General features: G+C 34.4%; 1 protein-coding gene across 6 annotated transcripts in view; it reads left to right on the top strand.

The window, feature by feature from the left end:
• Window positions 1-21,906, top strand: part of POC1A (POC1 centriolar protein A) — a 162,580-nt gene that overhangs the window by 107,989 nt on the left and 32,685 nt on the right. The window contains exon 11 of one of the 6 annotated variants that reach the window (XM_074283406.1): window positions 21,003-21,077. The exons of 4 other annotated variants lie outside the window; for them this stretch is intronic. In XM_074283406.1, the coding sequence (XP_074139507.1) occupies window positions 21,003-21,062 (60 nt within the window). In that variant the 3' untranslated portion in view covers window positions 21,063-21,077. Of the gene's footprint in view, window positions 1-21,002; window positions 21,078-21,906 lie in introns of those variants that run through there. One more of the 6 variants, XM_074283407.1, reaches the window with a different exon arrangement.

The raw sequence follows: 21,906 nt of genomic DNA, 5'->3' as shown, positions 1-21,906 counted from the left end.
CCAACTCCAAAAAATACTTGGATTTGTTATTCCCACTTGCCTTTTATAAAAGCCATCGTTTTACAAGTGTACAGGTACTTGATGCCCCCAGATTTGGGGACAGGGGCGAATAGTGGTGGTTAATTAATCAGTTCTTACCTGTTTCCTTTTTTAGAAATTCTTGAGTTCCACAGAAACTAGGCAGCATTCTTAATTTAATCTTCCTATCTTTCCTAGCACCTTAAAAGGTACTCTTCATAGGAAAGCACTTGGGTGAAGTTTAATTGCTAGTGCCTCAAATAGGGGCATATGGATCCTTGAGTATTCTCCAAAGTATAACTTAATTCTCACTGTCTCCCTCGCCAACCCCTTTCCTTCTAGGCCCTTATCAGCTTCTAGCTAGCTTTGCTTCTGAAAAGTGCTTAAATTGTATTAGAATTTGATCCCTGTTCCCATAGTTCTGTTTCTTTAAGGCCCAATTCAGATGCTACCTCCATGAAGCTTTTCCTAACTTGCCTGCCCTCTCCCATGAAAGCTATCTTTTTTTTTTTTTTTTAATTTATCTTGCTTTTATTTGTATTGTGGTTTTTTTATACCCATACTTAATTTCTTCTTTCCCTTTTCCATTTAATTTTCCAATTAATTTCCCATCCCTTTCACTTCTGACCCCCTTAATTTGTATACTTCTTCAATTAGGCCTGTCCACAGAACCTTACACTTAGTGCTGTTGAATTGAGTTGAATTTCTATTGGATCCACCTTTTTTGTGTACCCAGGGTTCTCAATCTATCCATCCCATTTAAATCATTTTCTCTTTTTTCATGTTTTCATTGTTTGTTCAAGTATTGAGGTACCTTTCTACCAATGTCATAGTTTTGTAAACAGAAAGCTCTCAATGGGTAGAGACCTATAATAATTATCATACTTTACAGTTGTTAAAGCTTCAGACTTTTCAAAGTATTTCTATGACTTATCTCATTTTATCTTTTCATATTTTGTTTGGCATGTAGTATATAGTTCAAAGCACATCTAGGATTCTAATACCTGTTTATTAAGAAGTTGATTTTGGTTCAGCTTCCAATTCAATTTACTTTTTATTTATTTTTGTGAGACAGTTGGCATAAAGTGACTTGTCCAGGGTCACAAAGCTAGTAAGCATTAATTGTCTGACATTGGATCCTCTTGACCCCAGAATTAGTGCTCTATGTGCTGCATCATCTAACTGCCCCTTCCAATTCATTTTAACAAGAATTTACTAAGACCAAAACAAACCAAAAAATCTAACCTTCCCTCTTGAGAAACTTATATTCTACAAGGTAAATACTATATATCTATCTCTATATCTATATACTGTCTATCTAGCTCTGTGTGTGTGTGTGTGTGTGTGTGTGTGTGTGTGTGTGTGTGTGTGTGTGTGTGTGTGTTTTTCCAAAAAGAAGATATTATCTTTGGATAAAAAGATAAAAGAGAAGAAAGACTTGAAAATGAGAAATTCTGACTAACTAGCTTCCATGATTCCTTACAGTTCAATCTGTAATCTTATGAATAATCTGGGAATCGGTTTTAGGGGTACTATGCATGTTTGGGTCTCCTTTCATCTGCCTTCTCTTATATTCTCTCTTTCCCACCCACCCAATTCTCTTCTAACACCTACACAAATATATTCACAAACATATACAGGGTGTGTCCCAAAAGTCTTTTAAAATAACTTAAAATTACACTAAGACATTTGGAACTCCCTGTATATACACACACACCCTGGTTCCTTCCTGCTGCCTACAAACTCTGGAATCTGATTCTTCTTTATATTGAAAACATGCAACTAAACAAGATCTCAAAATGACTCTCTTTCCCCCATTCACACACTATCCCCTTCCCCCATTCATAAGTCCTTCCTTTGTCTTCTCTAAATAGCCCCACATCCTTTAGTTTCACCTCATATGAAGTATTTTCTATCTTTTGATCATTGTTGTTATTCTATGGATTTTTACCTTATTTTTCTTAAACTTTACTGACCAAACTTAGATACATTCCTTTAATAGGCACCTGGTAGATATCATTTTGGCAGAATAACCACTTGGCCTTTTTCTGGCATTATATCTCTGTCCATTATCACATTGCTGATTTAAAATTTTTTTCTATGGTATCTTTTTTTTTCTCCATCATCTTCATTTCCATAGATAGATAGATAGATCTATATCTCCCTTCTCACAGAGCTTTTCCTTATAATAATGTTTTAAAAGAGAAAAAAAAGACAATTCCTCAAAACTAAACCCTCATATTAGCTAAATCTGACAGAATATGGACAGTTCCATGCCCACAGTGTTTTTTCTGCAAATTAGTGAGGAAGTCTTTTTTCTCCTTTTTAGGACCAAGCTTGATTGTTATAATTCCATATATTCCATTTCATTTTTTGTTCTTGTTCTTTCTATTTATATTGTTATAGTCATTGTATGTAATATATTCCATATCTGTTTACTTTCCTTTGTAACAGTTTCTTTAAAGTTTTTTGTGGCTCTCTGAATTCTCCATATTTATTGTTTTTCATACTGCAGTAATATGCCATTACATTTATGTACTATATTTTGTTTAACCATTCTCCAGTTGATAGAAACTTACTTTATAGTTTCTTGCCACTACAGGAAGTTCTGCCACAAATATTGTGATTTCTTTGGAATATATTCATAGTAATGTGATTTCTGGGTCAAAGAGTATAAACGTTTTAGTTAATTTCTTAAAATAATTCCAGATTGCTTTCCAGAATAGTTGGATCACTTGGCAGCTCTACCAGCAGTAGTGCATTAATATACTTGTGTTTCTACAAGTCCTCCAACATTGCTACAGCTTTGTTTCACTTTGTATTTCCCTAATTACAAGTGATTTGGATTAATATTTCATATGATTATTTATTTATAGTTGCAATTCTCTTCCTCACTTTTTTAAGTGATGATAATATATTGTAGTCTTTTCTTTAACTGACTATTCCTCCTATATAAGTGATTATTTTGTTTTTTATTGTTATCTTGCAATTTGGTTCCTATTGAAAGTTTAACTGATCAAACATAGTATTTAACTTTGGTTTAATATTGTTTCTTTTAAGTTAAAGATAGTACCTACTTCAGAATGGAAGAGAATTTTGTTTTGCTGGTAGCTAAATATTCATAGAGGGTGAGGCAACTTTTTCTGAACACTTATCTCATAAATCCCATGAATAGATTTTGGCCACTTGTTATGGTTTGAAAATTTTTAAAAACTAGTTTGAGAAAAGATTAGAAGATGAAAATGAACTTAAGATAATTTTTTCCAGCTATGAAGACTTGGAGGCCAAAAAAGGAAATATAAAGCCAAAAAAGCAATATTTAAGACTTGATAGAGAAAAGTTCATTAAGACCTGATAGAGAAAAGTTCATATGTTTCAGGATAAAAGGACCACTTTGCAAAGTCTTTGGAATTGGGTACTGGTTTTTGTTTTTTGTTTTTTTTTACCAAAAGCTGAATCTCAGAAAATATGAAGGTGATCATAGGATTATAACTTATTTTGAAAAATTATGAAGTCCAACCCATAAGGTTAATTCATTTGTCTAAGGTCCTATAGGTTGTTAAGTAGTCAAGCTTGGATTTGAATTCATAACATTTGATTACATACCACTACTTTTTCTGTAATGTTACAATGCTTCTTGTAACTTTACAGTGCATCAAGCTGTGTCATTTGGGGAACAACTGATTTTTTTTAAAAGGCAATTTATGTTTTTTGGCTTCCGAGCTTGATGCTAGACTGTAGTTTTCTTTATTTCCTCTTGATATCCTTTGTTAAAGTTCTTATGAATGATGATGATTATTGTACCTCCTAATGGGTATGAGTCAGTAAAGAATTAGATTTAGAATTCTTGCCAGAAAACCAAAGACAGTGTCTCCCTAGGCAAATTTTGATGTACACATTTGGTGCCATGATTGATATGACAACCTTTTCAAACTAATGCCTTATGTTTGTTTATAACATTTTCATACACATCTCAATAAACCATCCTTTAGGAAAAAAAATATTAAAACAAAAAGAGAAAATGCTCCAAATCACTAATAAGAGACTTACAAAATGAAACATAGACTTTTTTCATACCCAGGAAATTGGACAAGATGGAAAAATAGAGGCACTTAGACTATTGGCATACTGATACACAATTGGTAGACTTGTGAATTGATTCAGTCAACCTATAAAGTTACATGGAATTAAGAAAAGAGAATAACTAAAATGACCATACTCTTTGACTCAGAGATTATAAAGGAAGTCAATGACAAGAAAGTCTTCATAAATACCAGAGTATTTATGATAGCACTTTTTTTTTTTAAACTAATAAAGAACTGGAAACAGTTTAGATGCCTGCCATTTGGGAGTGAATGACTAAACAAGTTGTAGTACATGAGTATAATGAAATGTTACTGTGTTGCAAGAAAAAACAACTGATGAATAAAGAGAAGCATGAGAAAATTTAGATGAACATATACAAAGTTAAGTAGCAGAACTAGGAAAACAATATAATGACTACAACAATGTGAAGAGAAAGGACATATGCAAAATAATCCAACTGAATGATGTAGGGCTGTGGGTTCTGACAGTTGAACTTGGCCATTTCTAAAACATGCTGTCTGCATTCTGGCCACTCATCCTTCTCCTCCTTGAACCCGGACTAGAACCTAGGACCCTAGGCTCTCATAAGTAAGCTTTCATTTTGCCCAGATCTAGGGCTCTACATAATTTTCCAACTATATCTAAACCATCCATTTAACTCCCTCCCCTCATCCATTTCCAACAAGAGCCTGGATTCAGCCCATACTCTTTTTTCTTTGCATATTAATTTCTAATCTCAGTTATCTGCAGTGTTGTTATAAGGATCAAATGAAATAAAAGGTGAGAAAATGCTTTACAAATATAAGGTGGTATTCTTTTCCTAATTTCCAGATATGCCAATTGAAGTACCTGCCGTATTCATTGTCCTCCAGAAATTAGATACCCCTGGATAGTATATCTTGAAGTCTGGCCTTCTATCCATTAGTCTAAAGAAATGCCAGTTCCCTTCAGTTACATTGGAGAAGTTCTGCTGTGCAATGACTTCTCAACACTTCCAAGTAATTTAGGATTAAATTTTGCTAATGAGTTGGCATTTTATAGATGCAAAGCTTTCATTAGGTCTGGTGAGATGAACGCTCATAATTAGACCACTTGCACATGATTCATTGTTCCCTTCCTTTATTTTTTTCCATCTGTGAACCTCCCCATTTCAAATTTTAGTTTGGTCTCATCTTCTGACTAAAGTCATTCTTTTGTCATCATGTTCCCTAGATCCCCAGTCATTCTTCTTCCTACTCATTTCTCCCATGTATGTTGCTGAATATCTCATAAGGCCTAGGACTGGGTATCTCCTTACATCTCTCTGTACATATTTTTAATGCCATTAATATGTATACCATTATATATTATTACCATGAGACACTAAGTTCTTTGAAGAAAGAGATTGTTATTTTCTTCTTCTTTGGTAGCTTCTTACAGTACCTTGTTCTCAACTTATGAATCAGCTTTGTTCTTGAAGTTTGAATGGAACTCAGATGATATTTTCCCATAGAAACTATGTTATGGATTTTGGTTTGGAATATAATGCTAATAAACTCTTTCAGCCAAAGATAGTCTCAAATTATTTTGGGGTGCAAGTGCATTCAGAGTATTAACCAGGTGTTTCAGGAACACATGTCCCTATCACTACATTAGGTGATTCCCAGGCACACAAAGTATAACATTGTTTTTCCCATTTCTTAATTAGTTACTAGGTAGGGTGTATTCTTTAACTATTTTCAATCACTCTGGAAAAATAGTTGGAAACTATGTTCAGTCTAGCCTCTTCAAGATCTCACTGGATACTTATGTATATTAACTTCTTGATTTGGCTTCCTCTTTTATATGTAGTGTTAAGCTTGTTAGTTCTTTCCCTTGGCTGCTCATAGAAACTAATTTCTGATTTAAAAGTATTGAGGCAGTTTGCAATATAATTATGTTCTTGTGGAACATGCCAGTCCTGTGCAATTCCAATAGGATTGGTCTTGATTTGTAATCAACATATCTGAATTATTTTCTATTTTCCACATATGCTTTTAAGAAAGGAATTCCTGCTTCTTTTTTTTTTTTTTAATGTAAATTAAAATTAAAATGTTTATTTGAACATTCATTTTTTTTGAAAGACAGTTGGGGTTAAGTGACTTGACCAGACTCACACAGCTAGTAAGTGTTAAGTATCTGAGGTCAGGTGTGAATTCAGGTCCTCCTGACTCTAGGGCCAATGCTCTATTTACTGTACTACCTATCTGGCCAGAATATTCATTTAAAAAAAAAAAGAGTTTCAAATTTTCTCCCTTCCTCACCCATTGAGAAGGCAGTCCGTATATCAGTTATACATATGAAATCATGCAAAACATTTTCAAACTAGCTCTGTTGGAAAAAATAGCAAAAGAAAAATAAAGTGAGGTATATGCACTCTGAGTTCATCACTTCTGTTCTACAGATGAGTAACATTTTTTTCATCACGAATCATTCTGCTTCTTTAAGTTAACTTTAAATTAACTTTCTGTACAATCTTAAGTAGGGTTCCTTTTCTATTTAGGCTTCCTTTTCCACTTCTATAAAATGAGGGGCTTGGACTAGGAAATCTTTAACATCCCTGAAGGATTAATAACCCATGATTTTAATCTAAAAACACACACTTTCCCTCTGTTTTATAGGCTTATGTTTCTCTTGTTTCATGATTATAGAAATGTAATTGTAAGGCCTGCAATAATACTAGCTGAAGTAGTAATTCCACATATGGAAGACCTAGGACTTGTGTATCTTGTCATCATAGCTTGAATCTTCTTCCATGACCTTGAATTATGGAAGGAAATAAGGATGAGGTAAGTGGTTGTGGTTCATAGCACTATAATCTTTTCTGCTTTGTATTACCAAATTGACATTTAGGTTTGAGACTCTTTAAATATATTGATCATATATAGGAAGCTGAAAAGAGGGTATTGGGGTCTTGACAAGAATTGTAGACTTTGGTCTCAAAAAAGATTTTTTTTCTGGACTGAAAATGTACCTTGCCCTGGTTTTTCCTTGAAAAACTCAGCCAGAATGGAGATGGACTGAATTGATGCTTGTGGTTCTGAGATGAAAGTCTTCTTCCTGTTGGAGCCTAGCTTAAGTTGAAATGATGATGCTAGAAAGGTCTTTTGGTCGGCACAGTGAACATATTCAGGTACCTTTGCAGCCCAGTTAAGCATTTCAACAAATTGTGAGAGGACATATAGTACTTAAATCCCATTCCTAACTGTTGTAGCAAAAGCAGTTGTTGGCTTTAGTCTAGAATGACTCTTGGTAATATGTTATGTTATTTTGCTTTTGTTTGTGTTTTTACTGATGGCATTACATATTTTTATTCTGCTGGCCTCATAAGTACACACGATGTACATCTTCTTTCTCAGTTCTTTATGTTTCATGGAAGCTAAGGGTTTTCTCATATGGAATGCAGCGTCAGCATTCAAGGATGTGGTGAGATCATGTTCATTATTGTGTCATGGTAAGGATAGAAGAGCTTCTAATGTGGTTCTTTTGGAGTACTCATATTTTCCATCACTTAGGCTGTAATGTGGTTTAAAAAAAATTCCCGTCCCAGAAAAATAGGAATTATGGGTCAATTCCGGATGAGAATTAAATGTGGTTACAGTTAATAATGAGGATCTTTTAAATATTTAATATATGTGCTGAGACTTTGTAGGATAAAAAGGTAGCTCTGTCTAATGAAAGTTTGAATTACTGTGATTGTCTTGAGAAGGGGTTAATTAATAAATTCCTGAGTGGGGGAAGAGGTGAAAAAGGAGGTATATATAATTCTGGTTTTGGCCAGGTGGACTGATGTTGCTGAAGGGTAGAATTAATGATTACTAAAGTTTGGATTCCAAGAAGGAAAAAGGAAATTAAGGATGAGTTGATCTAAACTGAAGAGACTGACTTACAACACCTGGTTCAAGAATTTAAAAAACAAAGATAAGAAAAAGTTGTAAGGAAACAGAAATATCAAAGCTCAAGGTAAGGTTCTGATATGTTCGTATACATGAACTTTTTTTTGTTTGATCTTAAGGAAAAGAAGTTGCCTAGTCAATAATTAGGTAAGGAAGAGTTAGGGAAAAGGAAATAAGTATTTATATTGCAGGTACTTATGCCAGGTGCTATTCTAAAAGAGCATTCTATTCTAAAGTATAAATAATTGTCTCATATTTATATTTATCATTTTATCCTGGGAGGTAGGTGTTATTATTATCCTGATTTGTACAGTTGAGGAAACTGAGACAGACACCAATTAAATGACATGCCTAAGAGACACACAACTAGTAAGTTTCTGAAATCAGGTTTAAACTCAGGTCTCCAGGCTTCAGGTCTATTTTTATTCTCTGTAACACCAGCTGCCATTATAATCCACCATGAAATTGAGAGGCTTCCTGGTTGACAGAGTTTGAGCTTAGAATTATAGAATGAACAAATGAACTTGACCAAGAAATACCAAATAGACTAATTGCCCAGTTGTGAGGGAGGGTAACTGATGGATTCTGTCTATTTTCTCTTTGTTCTCTGCTTCTCTTAGGTTTGAGAATGCTCCAAATTACTAATAATCAGAGAAATGTGTTGTGCTGTTCTTGATTAGAAGGGCAATTGTATGCATCCATGTCACTTTACATTTTTGTGATCAGCCATGCCTCCGACAGTGTAAGGTTAAAAAAAAGAGGGGAAAAAAGCTGTGGTTTAAGTTTCTCATGATAAGTCTAAAGGTGTAAGGTGATAACTACTTGACATTTCATAAATTGTCCTCAGGCCAGTGAATTTAGTGCCATGAAAAACTATTTCAATAGACATGAATGCAATTCATCTGGAGTTGCTTTTTGTAGGTAGTAGGAATTGAGTAGTCCTCAAAGACTTTTGAAGTTTATGCTTTTTTGTTTTAAAGCCAGCATGATTTTGATTGTATATACCTTCTTTGGAGGTAGGGGTGGGAGAATATAACAAATAATTTCAGCAACACTGATGCAATGACCTAAGAAAGTGACAATGGAAGTTCCAATTTCCTTTCATGCCTCTTTTATGTAAGAAAGATTTTCCCTTTCTCTTTCCTAGTGTATCCTTCTTTTTCACTTGTTTTTTGAGATTATCCCAACATAATCAACTCACACTATGTAGATTCCTAACTGCCCTAATAATGATGTAGTTCTTAGGAATTACAAACAGTGGAAACAGTAGTATAGTGGTATAAACAGTTTAAACATATTAAGTCTCATAATTTCTCTCTCTTGTTTACTTTTTATGCTTTTCCTAAGTCTTATGTTTCTTCATTATTTCTACCAAACTGTTAATTCTCTTTTCACAATTTTCTTGAATCAAATTTTTTCCCCCCCTTATTTTTCCTGTACCACTCTTAGTTCTTTCTTTAACTCTTTCAGGAATTCTTATCAGGTTTGTTTCCAATTAGCACTTTTCTTTGAGATTTTGCTTATAACTATTTTTTTATTGTTTTCTTCTGCGATTATGTCTTGGTAGCTTTTTGTAGTCAAGGGTTGGGGGGGGGGGGCTTTTTGTTTGTTTTTAGTGTTTGCTCATTTTCCCAACCTATTTCTTAACTTTGAACTTTATGTTAAAGTTAGGCTTTGCTCATGTGAGGTTCAGGACTCAGGCTTAAAGCTTTTTCAGAGCTAGTTCTGGGGTCTATAAGTTTTCTATGTTTCTAAGTTAGCGTTATTCTGGGAGAAGTATAGTTATTGGTCTCCTATTATGAGCTCTGTTCTTTATCCTAGAAGGATCTTTGCTTCTCTACAGCTGCAAGTACTGGTCCCCTCTTAGCTTTGGAACTATGACCAAGTCCTCTGCTGTCCTGCAGCCATAAGTGCTAGTGCTCCTTTTCTCCTTGGAACTGGGACCAGGCCCTTTGCTGCCTTGTGACAAATTGGAAATATTCATCTCTGCCTTGGAACTGAAACTCAGAACAGCTTTTAAGCAATAGAATTTTCAGTCATCAGCAACAAAGGGTCCCTTATAATATCTGACCATTTGTCTTGATCCCCTTATCATCTCCTAAAGTTTCTAATGGGGCTTAACTCCAAGACTTTAAAGCAACCTGTGTTCCAGCTGAAGGAACCATGTAAGCAATGAGGTGCATACAAAATATCTACAAAATTGGTTAACGGTATCCAAGGAAAATTGAGAGGCAGAGGTGAGGAGGACAAACCATTCCAGGCATTGGGGGCCGGTCAGCAGTGCAAAAGTATGCAGGTGAGATCCTAGAGTGTGTAGATGGAGAGGAGGACAGTATAACAAAAATGGAGAGGTAGGAAGGGACCTTTATTATAAAACTCTAAATACCAAATAACATGAGTTCTTATTTAATTTTGGAGGTAATAGGGAACTATTGAAGCTTATTGAACCAGGACAGTGATAAGGGTTATGGTTTAGAAAAAAATCACCTTGGCAGCTGAATAAAGAATGGAGTGGGGAGAGACTTGAGGCAGTGAGGCCAGTTGGAAGGCTGTTGCAGTAGGGGTGATGAAAATCTGAAGTAGGGTGGGTAACTGAGTGGAGAAAAAGAGATGGAGGAGAAACATCATAGAAGTAGAAACAGCAAGATTTGGTAGCAGGTTAGTATGTAGAGAAAGTAAGAGCAAGGAATTGAGGATGATAGTGGGTGCTCCAGGCTTAAGTGACTGGAAGGATACAAATATTTTTAATATTAATAGGAAAATTTGGAAAGATGGGAGGAAGAAGTTTAGAGGCCAAGAGGTGTTTGGCACAATTGAATTTCAGCTGTCTATATGATATTTAGTTCAAAACATTTAAAACATTCATTTAAGACTGTTTAGGGGGCAGCTAGGTGGCGCAGTGGATAGAGCACCAGCCTTGAATTCAGGAGGACCCAAGTTCAAATTTGATCTCAGACACTTAATGCTTCCTAGCTGAGTGACCCTGGGCAAGTCACTTAACCCCAGCCTGGGGGAGAGGGGGGAGACTGTTCAGGCTTCTCTTCCCAGAATTCTTTATCCTCGTTAAATGTTAAAAAAAAAAAAAAAAAAAAAAAAAAAAAAAAAAAAAAAAAAAATTTAAGATGCCAATTTCTTTTGCTGGAAAACAAAAGACGAAAAATTGAATGGAAACACAGCAATGGAATTCACCAGTAGAAAATGATGATTTGTGTACTTACAAAGTGAAACTTCTCTTTGGTACAGGCCAAGAAGGGAGCAGGGGAGAGACCTGGGATGAAAAAAGTAAATATGTTGACGAAATCCTATATTCCTGAGATAATCTGAAACAGAAACAGAAGGGTCCAGTTCATAGGAGATAAAAAGTTCATTTCACAGAGTCCATAATGATATGCAGGAAAAAGGTTGGAGGAAGTGACAGGATGTGGAGAGTGGAGAGAGGAGGGATTCAAAATTCAGTCTTTGATTCTGGTATGGAGAATTTGAAAAAATGATTTAAAAAATCAATGCCTTTTCACTTTTCATAGTAGCAGAGATTAGGAAATAGCTAAACAAATTCTGACACAAGAATGGCATGAATTATTACTACACTGCAAGAAACAAGGAATCATTCTACATTGACATGTTGTGTCAGGCACTTTGTTGAAACCCCTGCTCTCAGGCATCTGGCATTTGTGAGGAAGAGACTTAGAACTTAGACAGAAAAGGAATATACCATAGTTTGGGGAAGCTGGGAAAGCTCTGGAAACTGGGACAATCAGGAGAAATTTAGTTGTTTGGAAAGAAGAGGGGTTACAAGGATAAAGAATTCTGGAAAGAGAAGCCTGAAAAGTCTTAAATAAATAGATACAAGAGTCAAATAATATACCCAATGTATATGGCATTATAAATAAAATAAAAAGAACAAAAAGCAAAAATTGAATATTAGATAATCATAACCAGACTTGACCCTGAAGAAACTTGGTTCTCTCTTGGTTAATCAGCCAGCTTTTCTTACATGCCAGGCACTGTCTGAAGCACCAGGAATATAAAATCAAAGTAGTTCTTCTCCAGGAGCTCACATTCTCATATAGTGTCCAGGTGGCACCACTATGTGCAGAGCACCTGGATCAAAGTGGGAGGACCTGACACTTTACCTTTGCTGATCTCATTTTTCCTTATCTGTAAATAGAGATAAGTAATAGCATCTACTTCTACATTCCAGAGTTGATGTGAGGATCAAATGAAATAATTGTAAAGCACTTTAGTGCAATGCCAAGCATCTTCTTAGCATGTTATATAAAAATATGTGCAAAATGAAGGGATAGAGAATGAATGTTTGATTTCCCTAATGGAGGAAATTATTTTTCTTTTGAAAAAACTCCTTTTCCTTCCATCCCTTCCAAGTCTAGTGACAGTTTTACCTATCTTAGAATCTCAGAGATGGATAGGGCTCAGGAATTATCTAGCCCAGATCTTAGCTGTAGTATAAATGCCCGTTATTTACTATATCCTAGACAACAAGTGGTCACTAAGATTCTGCTTGGAAACCTCTGGACCCACTGATCAGGAATTCAGTACATTTGTTTTTTATGATCCAGGCCTAGTTATTTGGTAGTTTGTCTTCACATGGAGCCAAATTTTTGCTTCTTTGCAGCTTCCATGCATTATGCTTAATTCTGTTCTGCAGAGTCAAAGAAAAAAATAGACTGAAAAAGTTGTAAAATCATTGAAGACCATTTGCATGTTCCATCCCTACTTCTATTCGCTCTCATGATTTCTTTTAAAATAATTATATTTTATTTTTACATTCATTTTTTAAAATTTCGAGTTCCAAATTGTCTCCCTCTCTCCAGCCTCTCCACCACCCATTAAGAAGACAAGCAATGTGATATCAGTTATACTTAGAAAGTAGTGCAAAACATATTTCCCTATTAGCCATGTTGTACCCCTCCAAAAAAAACAAGAAAAAAAAGTAAGTGAAAAAAGTAAAGCTTAGTTTGCACTCAACATTTTTTAGTTCTTTTTCTGGACATGAATAGGATATATATTTTATATTGTCCCCTACACACACACACATACACATATACACAAACACGTTTGCCTTTTCTTTCCTATGCCTGCTGGCTCTACTTTAATTCTACTCCTTCCTTGCTATTACTTAATCTCCCCTCACCCATAAATCCCTCCCTTGTTTTCCTATCCACCCATCCCTTCCCTTTTATTTCTTTATAGATTTTTGAGGGTGCTATACCTTTTATGATTTTACATATATATATACCTTTTATGATTTTACATATATATATATATATATTTAACCCACTCCCAATGTGATTAGAGTTTCAGAACTATGAGCCCTTCTCCCCATTCTAATGTCTCTGTATCTATTATTCTTCCTTATTTGTATAATATAATTACTATTTTTATCTTAACTCTGCCCTAGTCTTTCTTTTGAGCTACTATATTGTTGATGTCAATCTTAAAACATATGGTACACATTTCATATGTAAAAAATAAATAATTTATCCATGTTGATTAGAAATTGTTATTTGATATTAGCTCTTAATATGTTAAATTTTCTATTACGTTTGGGTTTGGTTAATAGAAAATTCTAAAAATCTACAAGTTCACTGAATGTCTGTTTTTTCTCATTTAATATTATAAATAATTTTTCTGGATATGATATTTTTGGCCACAGGCCTAGATCTTTTGATTGTTGGTATATATGATTCCAGGACCTATAGTCTTTTATCTTGGCTGTTGATAAATCCTGTACAATTCTAATTGTAGTTCCAGCATATTTTTTTTCCTTAATTTTTTTTAACAAAATTTTCTCTTTGATCTTGGGGTTTCAAAATTTGGCAATAATATTCCTATATGTATTCCACAGAAGATCTCTTTGAAGTAGTGACTGGTGGATTTTTTTATATTTCTTCTTTACCCTCGTGTTCTATCACTTCAGGTTAATTTTCTTGGATTATTTCTTGCATTATTATGTCAAAGTTCTTTTTTTGGTCGCAACTTTCAGGCAGTCCAATTATTCTTATATTTTCTCTTCTTGATCTGTTCTCGAGGTCTGTTGTTTTTCTTATAAGGTATTTCACATTCTGTTCTATTTTTTCATTCTTTATAATCTGTTTTGTTATTGCTTGGTCTTTCATAGCTTCACTGGCTTCTCCTTGCTCATTTCTAATTTCTAAAGAGTTATTTTCACCTTTGAGACTTTCTATGTCCTTTTCTAGTTTATTAACTTTTTTTCATAATCTTTTTGTTTTTCTTGGATGGTTTTTATTTTATTTTATTTTATTTTATTTACTCTTTCCTCAATAGCTCTTTTTTTAAATTTTAAAATTCTTTCTTGAGTTCTTCTATAAATTGTCTCTGGGCAGAGAGCCATTTAACATTCCTCTGTGGGATAGAAGCTTTTTTTTTTTTTTTTCCTTTCTTCAGTGTCCTCCTTTGAAGATGAATCTCAGTCTTCCGATAGTAAGTTTTGTGGTGGGATTCTTTCTTCTTTGTCGGTTCTCTCTCTCTTTTTTTTTTTTTTTTTTTTTAAATAAGAGGTATTACTATAAACACCTCTAATTGTGAGGTGGTAATTCTTCTGGCTTTACTTCAGCTCTCCCCTGTGACCAGGAACCCAAACCAAGAGTTCCACTCTCCAGCAAATGCTCACTGCTTCTACACACTCAACTGGGTATGCTGGTTACAGGGCTGTGTCCATGCAGGACAGTTGGCTCTAGCGTTCCTAATCATCTGAGCTTCACTTTTTCATCTTTTCCACTCAGACCCTAACTCTACAGGCTGTCCAGGAGGTGAAAGTGTGGGATTCCTGCTGATGCTCCAGCCATACCTTGCTAGCCCTATAACTCCCCATTTGCTGTTTGTGCAGAGCTAGCCCAGAAGTATTTGTGCTTCACATGGTTAATCTCTAGCCCAGGGACTTTCTTCAGATCTTGGGTTGTACTTGGAGGAGTGTTCTTGATTTTTCCCTAGTCTATGTTCGCTCTGTTCAGTTTGTGGGGGCAATGTGGAGTGCTTGAAATTTACCAGCCTATTTATACTTTAACATATTTAACATGTATTGGTCAACCTGCCATCTGTGGGGGGAGCAAGGGGGGAAGGAGGGGAAAAATTAGAACAAAAGGTTTGGCAATTGTCAATGTTGTAAAATTATCCACACATATATCTGTTAAATAAAAACTATTAAAAAAAAAAAAAAAGAATGTGTTCATAATAAACAAACATGAGGGTTTAAAATAAAAAATAATAATAATAAACTTCAAAAAAAAAATTTACCAGCCTACTCTACCATTTTTCCAGAATCCTCCTAATAATCATCTTAAGAAAGGCTTTATAAATTTTTTTAACAAAAAAGCTTTTTTCCTCATGCAACTATTGAGATAATTATAATTTTGTTTTTGTTATTGATCTGGGCAGTTATGGTTATAGTTTACCAAATGTTGAACTAGTTCTATTTTCCAGGTACAAATCCCATCTGGTCATAGTGTATGATCTTTGCGATTTATTGCTATGAAATATTGCTAGTATTTTACTTAAATACTAGTATTTAATCAGTATTAGTTAAATATTTAATTAGCATTAAATACTAGTATTTTATTTAAAATATTTACATCAACATTCATCAGAGAAATTGGTCTATAGTTTTCTTTCTCTTTGCTCTCCCTCCTTTAGATGTCAAAACCCTATTTGTATCATAGATGGAATTTGGGCGGACTCTTTCTTTACAAATTTTTTCAAATAGTTAATTTGATTGGAATTAATTGTTCTTCAGAGGCTTGGTAGTAGAATTTATTATTTTTAAATCCATGTGGTTCTAGGGACTTTTTTCCTAAGGCATTCATTGATGGCTTGTTCAATTCCTTTTTTCTAAAATACAGTTATTTAAGTATCCAATTTCCTCTTCTGTTAATCCAGAAGTTTTATTTTTGTAAGCATTCATTTCTCCTAAATTGTCATCTTTATCAACATATAATTAGGCAAAATAGCACCTAATAATTGTTTTAATTTCATTTTTATTGGTAGTACTTTCACTTTTTTCATTTTAACTTTTTTAATTTTCAGGATACCAGATGTTTATTTGAAGATTTGTAATTTGTCCTTTTTTTAGTTTGTTTGTTTTAGTTGCATACCCAATTCATTAGCCTGTTCTTTTTCTTTTTTAGTTTATATAAGCATTTAGAGATATACATTTTTCTCTAAGTTACTACTTTGGCTGCCTCTCACAAACTTTAGTATGTTGTTTATTGTTGTCAGTCTCTTTTATGAAATTATTTATTGTTTCCATGAGATGTTCTTTGATCTATTCATTCTATAGGATTGAATTATTTCCTTTCCAATCAATTTTTTATGTTTCCAAGCCCTTTATTGAATATAATTTGCATTGTTTTTTATGCCTCAAAAGAGTACATTTCATATTTGTTTTTGTTTGCCCTAGTATATGGTTTGCTTTTGTGAAGGTACCTTGAGGAAAGGGTAAACTCCTTTTTATTCTTATTCATTTTTCTCCAAAGGTCACCATATCTAATTTTTCCAAAATTCTATTCGTCTCCTTAATTTTTTTCTTATTTATTTTATTTCTAGTCCTGAAAGGGGAAAGTTGAAGTCCTCCACTGGTACAGTTTTTACTTCCTGTAACTCATTTAATTTTTTTTTTCCCCTGAGGCTGGGGTTAAGTGACATGTCCAGGGTCACACAGCTAGGAAGTGTTAAGTGTCTAAGATCATATTTGACCTCGGGTCCTCCTGAATTCAAGGCTGGTGCTCTATCCACTGCGCCACTTAGCTTGCCCCCCCCCTTTTTTTTTTTTTTTTTTTTTTTAAGAATTTGAATGTCATGCCATTTGGTGCATGATATGTTTGATATTGCTATTATTTCTTTTTCTATGGTACTTTTAGCAAATTGTTATTTCTCTGAGTATTTCTTTTAATTAGTTCTATTTTTGTTTTTGATTTAATTGAGATCATAATTACTACTCCAGCCTTTTTTTTTTTTTTTTTCAACTATAACATAATAGATTGTACTCTAGCTTCTTATTTAACTATGGTTGTCTTTTTGTTTCAAATGTGTTTCTTATAAACAATATATTGTTGTATTCTGGTTTCTAATCTATTCTGCTGTCTACTTCCATTTTATGAGAGAATTCATTCCATTCACATTCATAACTGTTTATTTTCCTTCCATCTCATTTTTTGTTTGTTTATTCTTTATTTGCCCTACTCCTTCTCAAGAGTCTGTTTTGCTTCTGACTACTGCCTCTATTAATCTGCCCTCCTTCCCTCTTATCACCACCTCCACCCATCCCTTTAAAAAAAAAAAAAAAAGTTTCTCTTCCCCCTCCTTCCCTAAGACAGATTTTTTAAAATCCAAATTGTGTGTGTGTGTGTGTGTTTGTTCTTTCCTTTCTGAACCAGTTCAGATGAGAGTGAGGTTCAAGTCTCTCCTTCTCATTCCATTTTCCCTTTTATCGTGAAAGCTTTTCTTTGTACACTTCTTTTACTTGTAATTTCTCCCATTCTTTGCCTTACTTCTTCTCTCTTCTCCCAATGGACTTGTGCACATGCCCTATGTCTATCATTTCAGTCATGTACAACTCTTTGTGACTTACATTTGGGGTTTTCTTGGCTAAGATAGTGGAATGGTTTGCCATTAACTTCCCCAGCTCATTTCAAGATCTCTTGAAGGCAAACAGGTTTAGGTGACTTGTCCAGGTGCCTAAGGAGAAGGATTTGAACTCATGAAGGTGAGTCTTCCTGCTTCCAAGCCCAGTTCTCTATCCATTGTACCACCTCCTAGACTCCTTCTATCTACCCAAATAATGAATAAGTTCTTTGTAATTATATTTCCATATAGAAGTATATGGAAGTATATGACAGTTTAAACAAATTAAGTCTCATGATTTCTCTTTCATGTTTAAAATTTCAGATTTTCTATTTAGCTTTCAGCAGGAATGTTTGAAATTCCTCTATATTATTAAATAGCCTTTTTTTTTTCCACTGAAGGATTAAATTCCGTTTTGTAGGGTAGGTTATTCTTGATTTCAGTTCTAGCTCCTTTGTCTTCTCAAATACCATATATTCTAAACTTTCCATTCTTTTATCATGGTAGATGGTAAATTCTCTCTGGTTCTACTGCCACAGTTTCTTTCTGGCTACTTTCAGCATTTGCTCCTTCTGGAAGGTGCTAGAATTTAACTTAATTACTAGGAGTTTTCATTTTGGAATCTATTTCAGGAGATATTAAGTGAATTTTCTTTTTTCCCTTTGGTCCCTAAAATAGTGGGACAGTTTTTCTTGATAATTTCTTAAAATATGATTCTAAGACTTTTTAAAAAAAAAATTTGTAGTTTTCAGGCAGTCTAATAATTCTTAAATTAACTTTCCTTGATCTGTTTTCCCAGGTCATTTGTTTTTTCAATGAGATATTTCAATTTTCTGTTATTTTTTCATTCTTTTGACTTTGTTTTATTGGGTTTTATTGTCTCATGGGGCCTTTTGTCCAATTCTAAGTTGGCCAGTCCCTTTACATATTTCTGAGAACTCCCAAAGTTTTTGCTGCTGCTGTCACAGCCACTTCCACAGCCCACAGATGTGTTGCCACTGCATGTGCTCCAAATCATTCCCCAGTCCAGAGTCACAGACTTTCTTTCCAACCTTCTAGGTTATTTTGGACTGAAAAAAGTCCCCTTCTAATATATTGCCTTTGCTGCTCCACAGTTTTATTTGTGGAGTTATTTTAAAGTAGTTTGAAGGGAAATGTTGGAAGTTTGATTTTCCTGCTTCCTTTACTATCTTGATTCTGCCTCCAGTCTTCTTTTCCTCAGATTCAACATCACCCACATCTTAAGGCAATCCTTGTATGTTAGGGTTGGTGGTTACTTTCCTCTGAGCTTGCTCATCTTATCAGGGTCATCTTTTAAGCATTGTCAAGGCTTAGCCTATATCTAATCTATACTTGTAGTTCTCCAGCATCTAGCAGAATATTCACCATCCATTCAGAACTTAATTAAATTAATTAATGCAATACAAACACAGTATTTCAGATGTGCTCAAACAAGGGAAGTATAAAGTGAACTATCTTGTCCTTGCTCAAGACTTTCCTTTTATCACTATTACATTTTGATTTTCTTGGGATTCAGCTCATCCTGAGTGCCATAATGACTAAATTGCTATATTAAAATTTGGTCTTCAATATGTATGATCCAATAGCTGTATGATCCTAGGCAAGTCACTTCATTTCTGTTTGTCTCACTTTTCTCATCTGTAAGATGAGGATGATATAGCACCTAACTCCCAAAGTGGTTGTAAAGAATGGAAAAAAATAAAAAACATAATGCACTTTGCAAGCTCTATATAATGTTATTTTTTTCATCATCTTCTGAGTCATTTCTTTCATCTGATGATCTCAGTTGTGTGTCATCTGATAATTTGATAAGCATGCTATCTTTGTTTTCACCAAGTAATTGAGAGAAGTATTGAGAATAGGAACAGAAACAGTCTTCTGATGCAGTTCTAGAGGGCTCTGCAGAATAGCAAGGGTCCTCAACCAACTAGTCCAACCTGATCAAATTTCTATCTCTTTAGAGTGATGTTCCAATGAGAAGACTTGTAGAATCACTCTTTCCTTTTTTCCCTTTCCCTTGCCCATCCTGACCCTTAGGATGAAGGTACTTACTTACCTGATGATTAGGCTAAGCTTCCTCTTCTCTCTCCTCACTTATCACTTGCTCAAGGACTAAAAAGAGCTATTTAGAACTAACTCTTTATAATCTCTTTGACAAGTTGTCATTGAACTTGTGGCCCTTCACCTAAGGATATAAGCAAAAGCTTGAATACTACTAAGCAAGATGACTACTTGTTGGGTATGTTGTAAAGAATATTCTTGTTCAAATATGAAATTGATTAAATAGCATTTGCAATTTCTTCCAGCTCTAGTTCTGGGAATCAGTGCTCTGGGTTCTATTTTCTGCTGCCAACATATGTGTGACCTCAGGCAAGCCTCTTCCTTTCTTTGTTTCTCAGTTTCTGAGCATCTAACCAATTCCAAAATCCATGTAACTTGAGTTTTCTTAATCTGGTGTCCTTTTTAAAAAACAAGTTTTGATAATTTCACATCAATAAAATTAGCTTCTATTGTAATTCTGTATTTTGGGGGGTACATTTAAAAACATTATCTGTAAATAGGTTCTATAAGCTTTCCCCATCTGCCAAAGGGGTCCATGATAAAAAATAAAATAAAATAAAACTTCTAATCTGGCCTCTTTCTACCTTGACCCCAAGGATGTCATGAGAGATTTAAGAGGTTTGCATTCAGCATCATGAGAGGATGTTCTCATACTGAGATGAGATCACAGCAGCGAGAAACCTCTGATATGTATCTAGATAATGGAATTTCTCACCACTATGCCCTGCCCTTATACCAACTTTATGATCTGTTACAGAATTCATTACATTCTTTAATCAGACAGTATGCAACAAGAGTAGAGAGGGTGCAAGGGATAGTAGGAGTGCCAACTGCTAAGTCAGGAGGATACCAGCTATGTGGAGTCACTGCCCTCCTTGAACCTCAGTGCCACCATTTGTCAAATGTGGATAATGAGTTTCACACAGAAAACAATACAAAAGTGCACAGTAGATGTGGAGAGACTGCAACATAGAACCAATAAGAACCTGGAATAATAGTAACATTTCATGGTACATTCTGTGTACACTGTGCTGAATACTTTACAGTGATTTCATTTGATAGAATTTGAAGAAAAGCAGGAGCAAATTATATCATTAGGAAACTATATATTAAGAAAATAAGATGATCTAGTTAGGTGGCAATGGTGAGGGCTGTCTGAATTCCCCATTGGTGCCTGGGGATGTCAAGCTCGTAGCTAATAATAAGAATAAGAATAGCTAATATATAGCATCTATTCTGAGCCAGGCAAACTCTGCTAAGCACTTTTCCAATTATCCCATTTTGTCTTCACAACAACTTTGGAAGGCAGATGCTGTTATCCCCATTTTACAGAAGAGGAAGTTGAGGCAAACACAAGGTAAGTGACTTGCCCAGGGTCATAGAACTAGTGAATATTTGAAGTCATATTTGAACTTAGTTCTTCCTGAGCCATGATCCAGAGGAAAGTGAAAAACATCTGCACTTTGGGTTGCCTCCACCTTATAGACCTAGATAAGATCACAGAGGATGAGTGGGCATGAATGGTTTGTGAATATGTCCTCTGAGGGAATTAGTTTCTAGAGTTATCTAAATTTGAGTAGCACTTTTTTTTTATAAGATCATGTGAGATCATGAATATAAAGCACTTTTTGTTGCCAGTTGTTATAATTTTCCCTTTTTTTGAAGTTTTTCTTCTTTTAAGGAATATTTTATTCTCCCTGATAAGTCAGAGGTATTTCTTCAACTCTTTTATCTTCCATTGCAGGATGACTGGCCTGTGTTTCATACACATTTAGTTATTAGATGGTTCTTGAAGAAAACACTAGCCTAGAACAATCTCTGAATGTTATTGTAATATTTCCTTTGCTTTCCTTTTTGCTGAAATTGAAATTTTTAGTTTTGTTTTTCTTATTCCTGATTTAGTGCATGCTGCTACAACTATAGATGCCTTGCCTATTCATTGTGAGGGAGAGTAGGAAGTTCTAGCATTAGGAGTTCCTAAGGGAGGCTGTTTGGCTGGCTCTCATGGCACAGGCAGTACAGACTATAGCTATATGCCTGGTTTCTGTCAGAAAATATTTTAAAGAAATCAGTTCCAATTCACTTCATATATTTTGTAGATAAATTTTTAAATGTTTTGTAAATGTATTTTTTATTATTAATTTTACTTCTTTGTTCTTCCTATTTTGCACAGCAGATTGTTTTTCATTGTGTCATTATTTTTGTCATT

Source organism: Sminthopsis crassicaudata, chromosome 1, assembly GCF_048593235.1.
Source record: "Sminthopsis crassicaudata isolate SCR6 chromosome 1, ASM4859323v1, whole genome shotgun sequence".
NCBI lineage: Eukaryota > Metazoa > Chordata > Mammalia > Dasyuromorphia > Dasyuridae > Sminthopsis > Sminthopsis crassicaudata.
The sequence above is the reverse complement of the archived record's forward strand: the minus strand, read 5'-3'. Positions and strand labels throughout refer to the sequence as shown.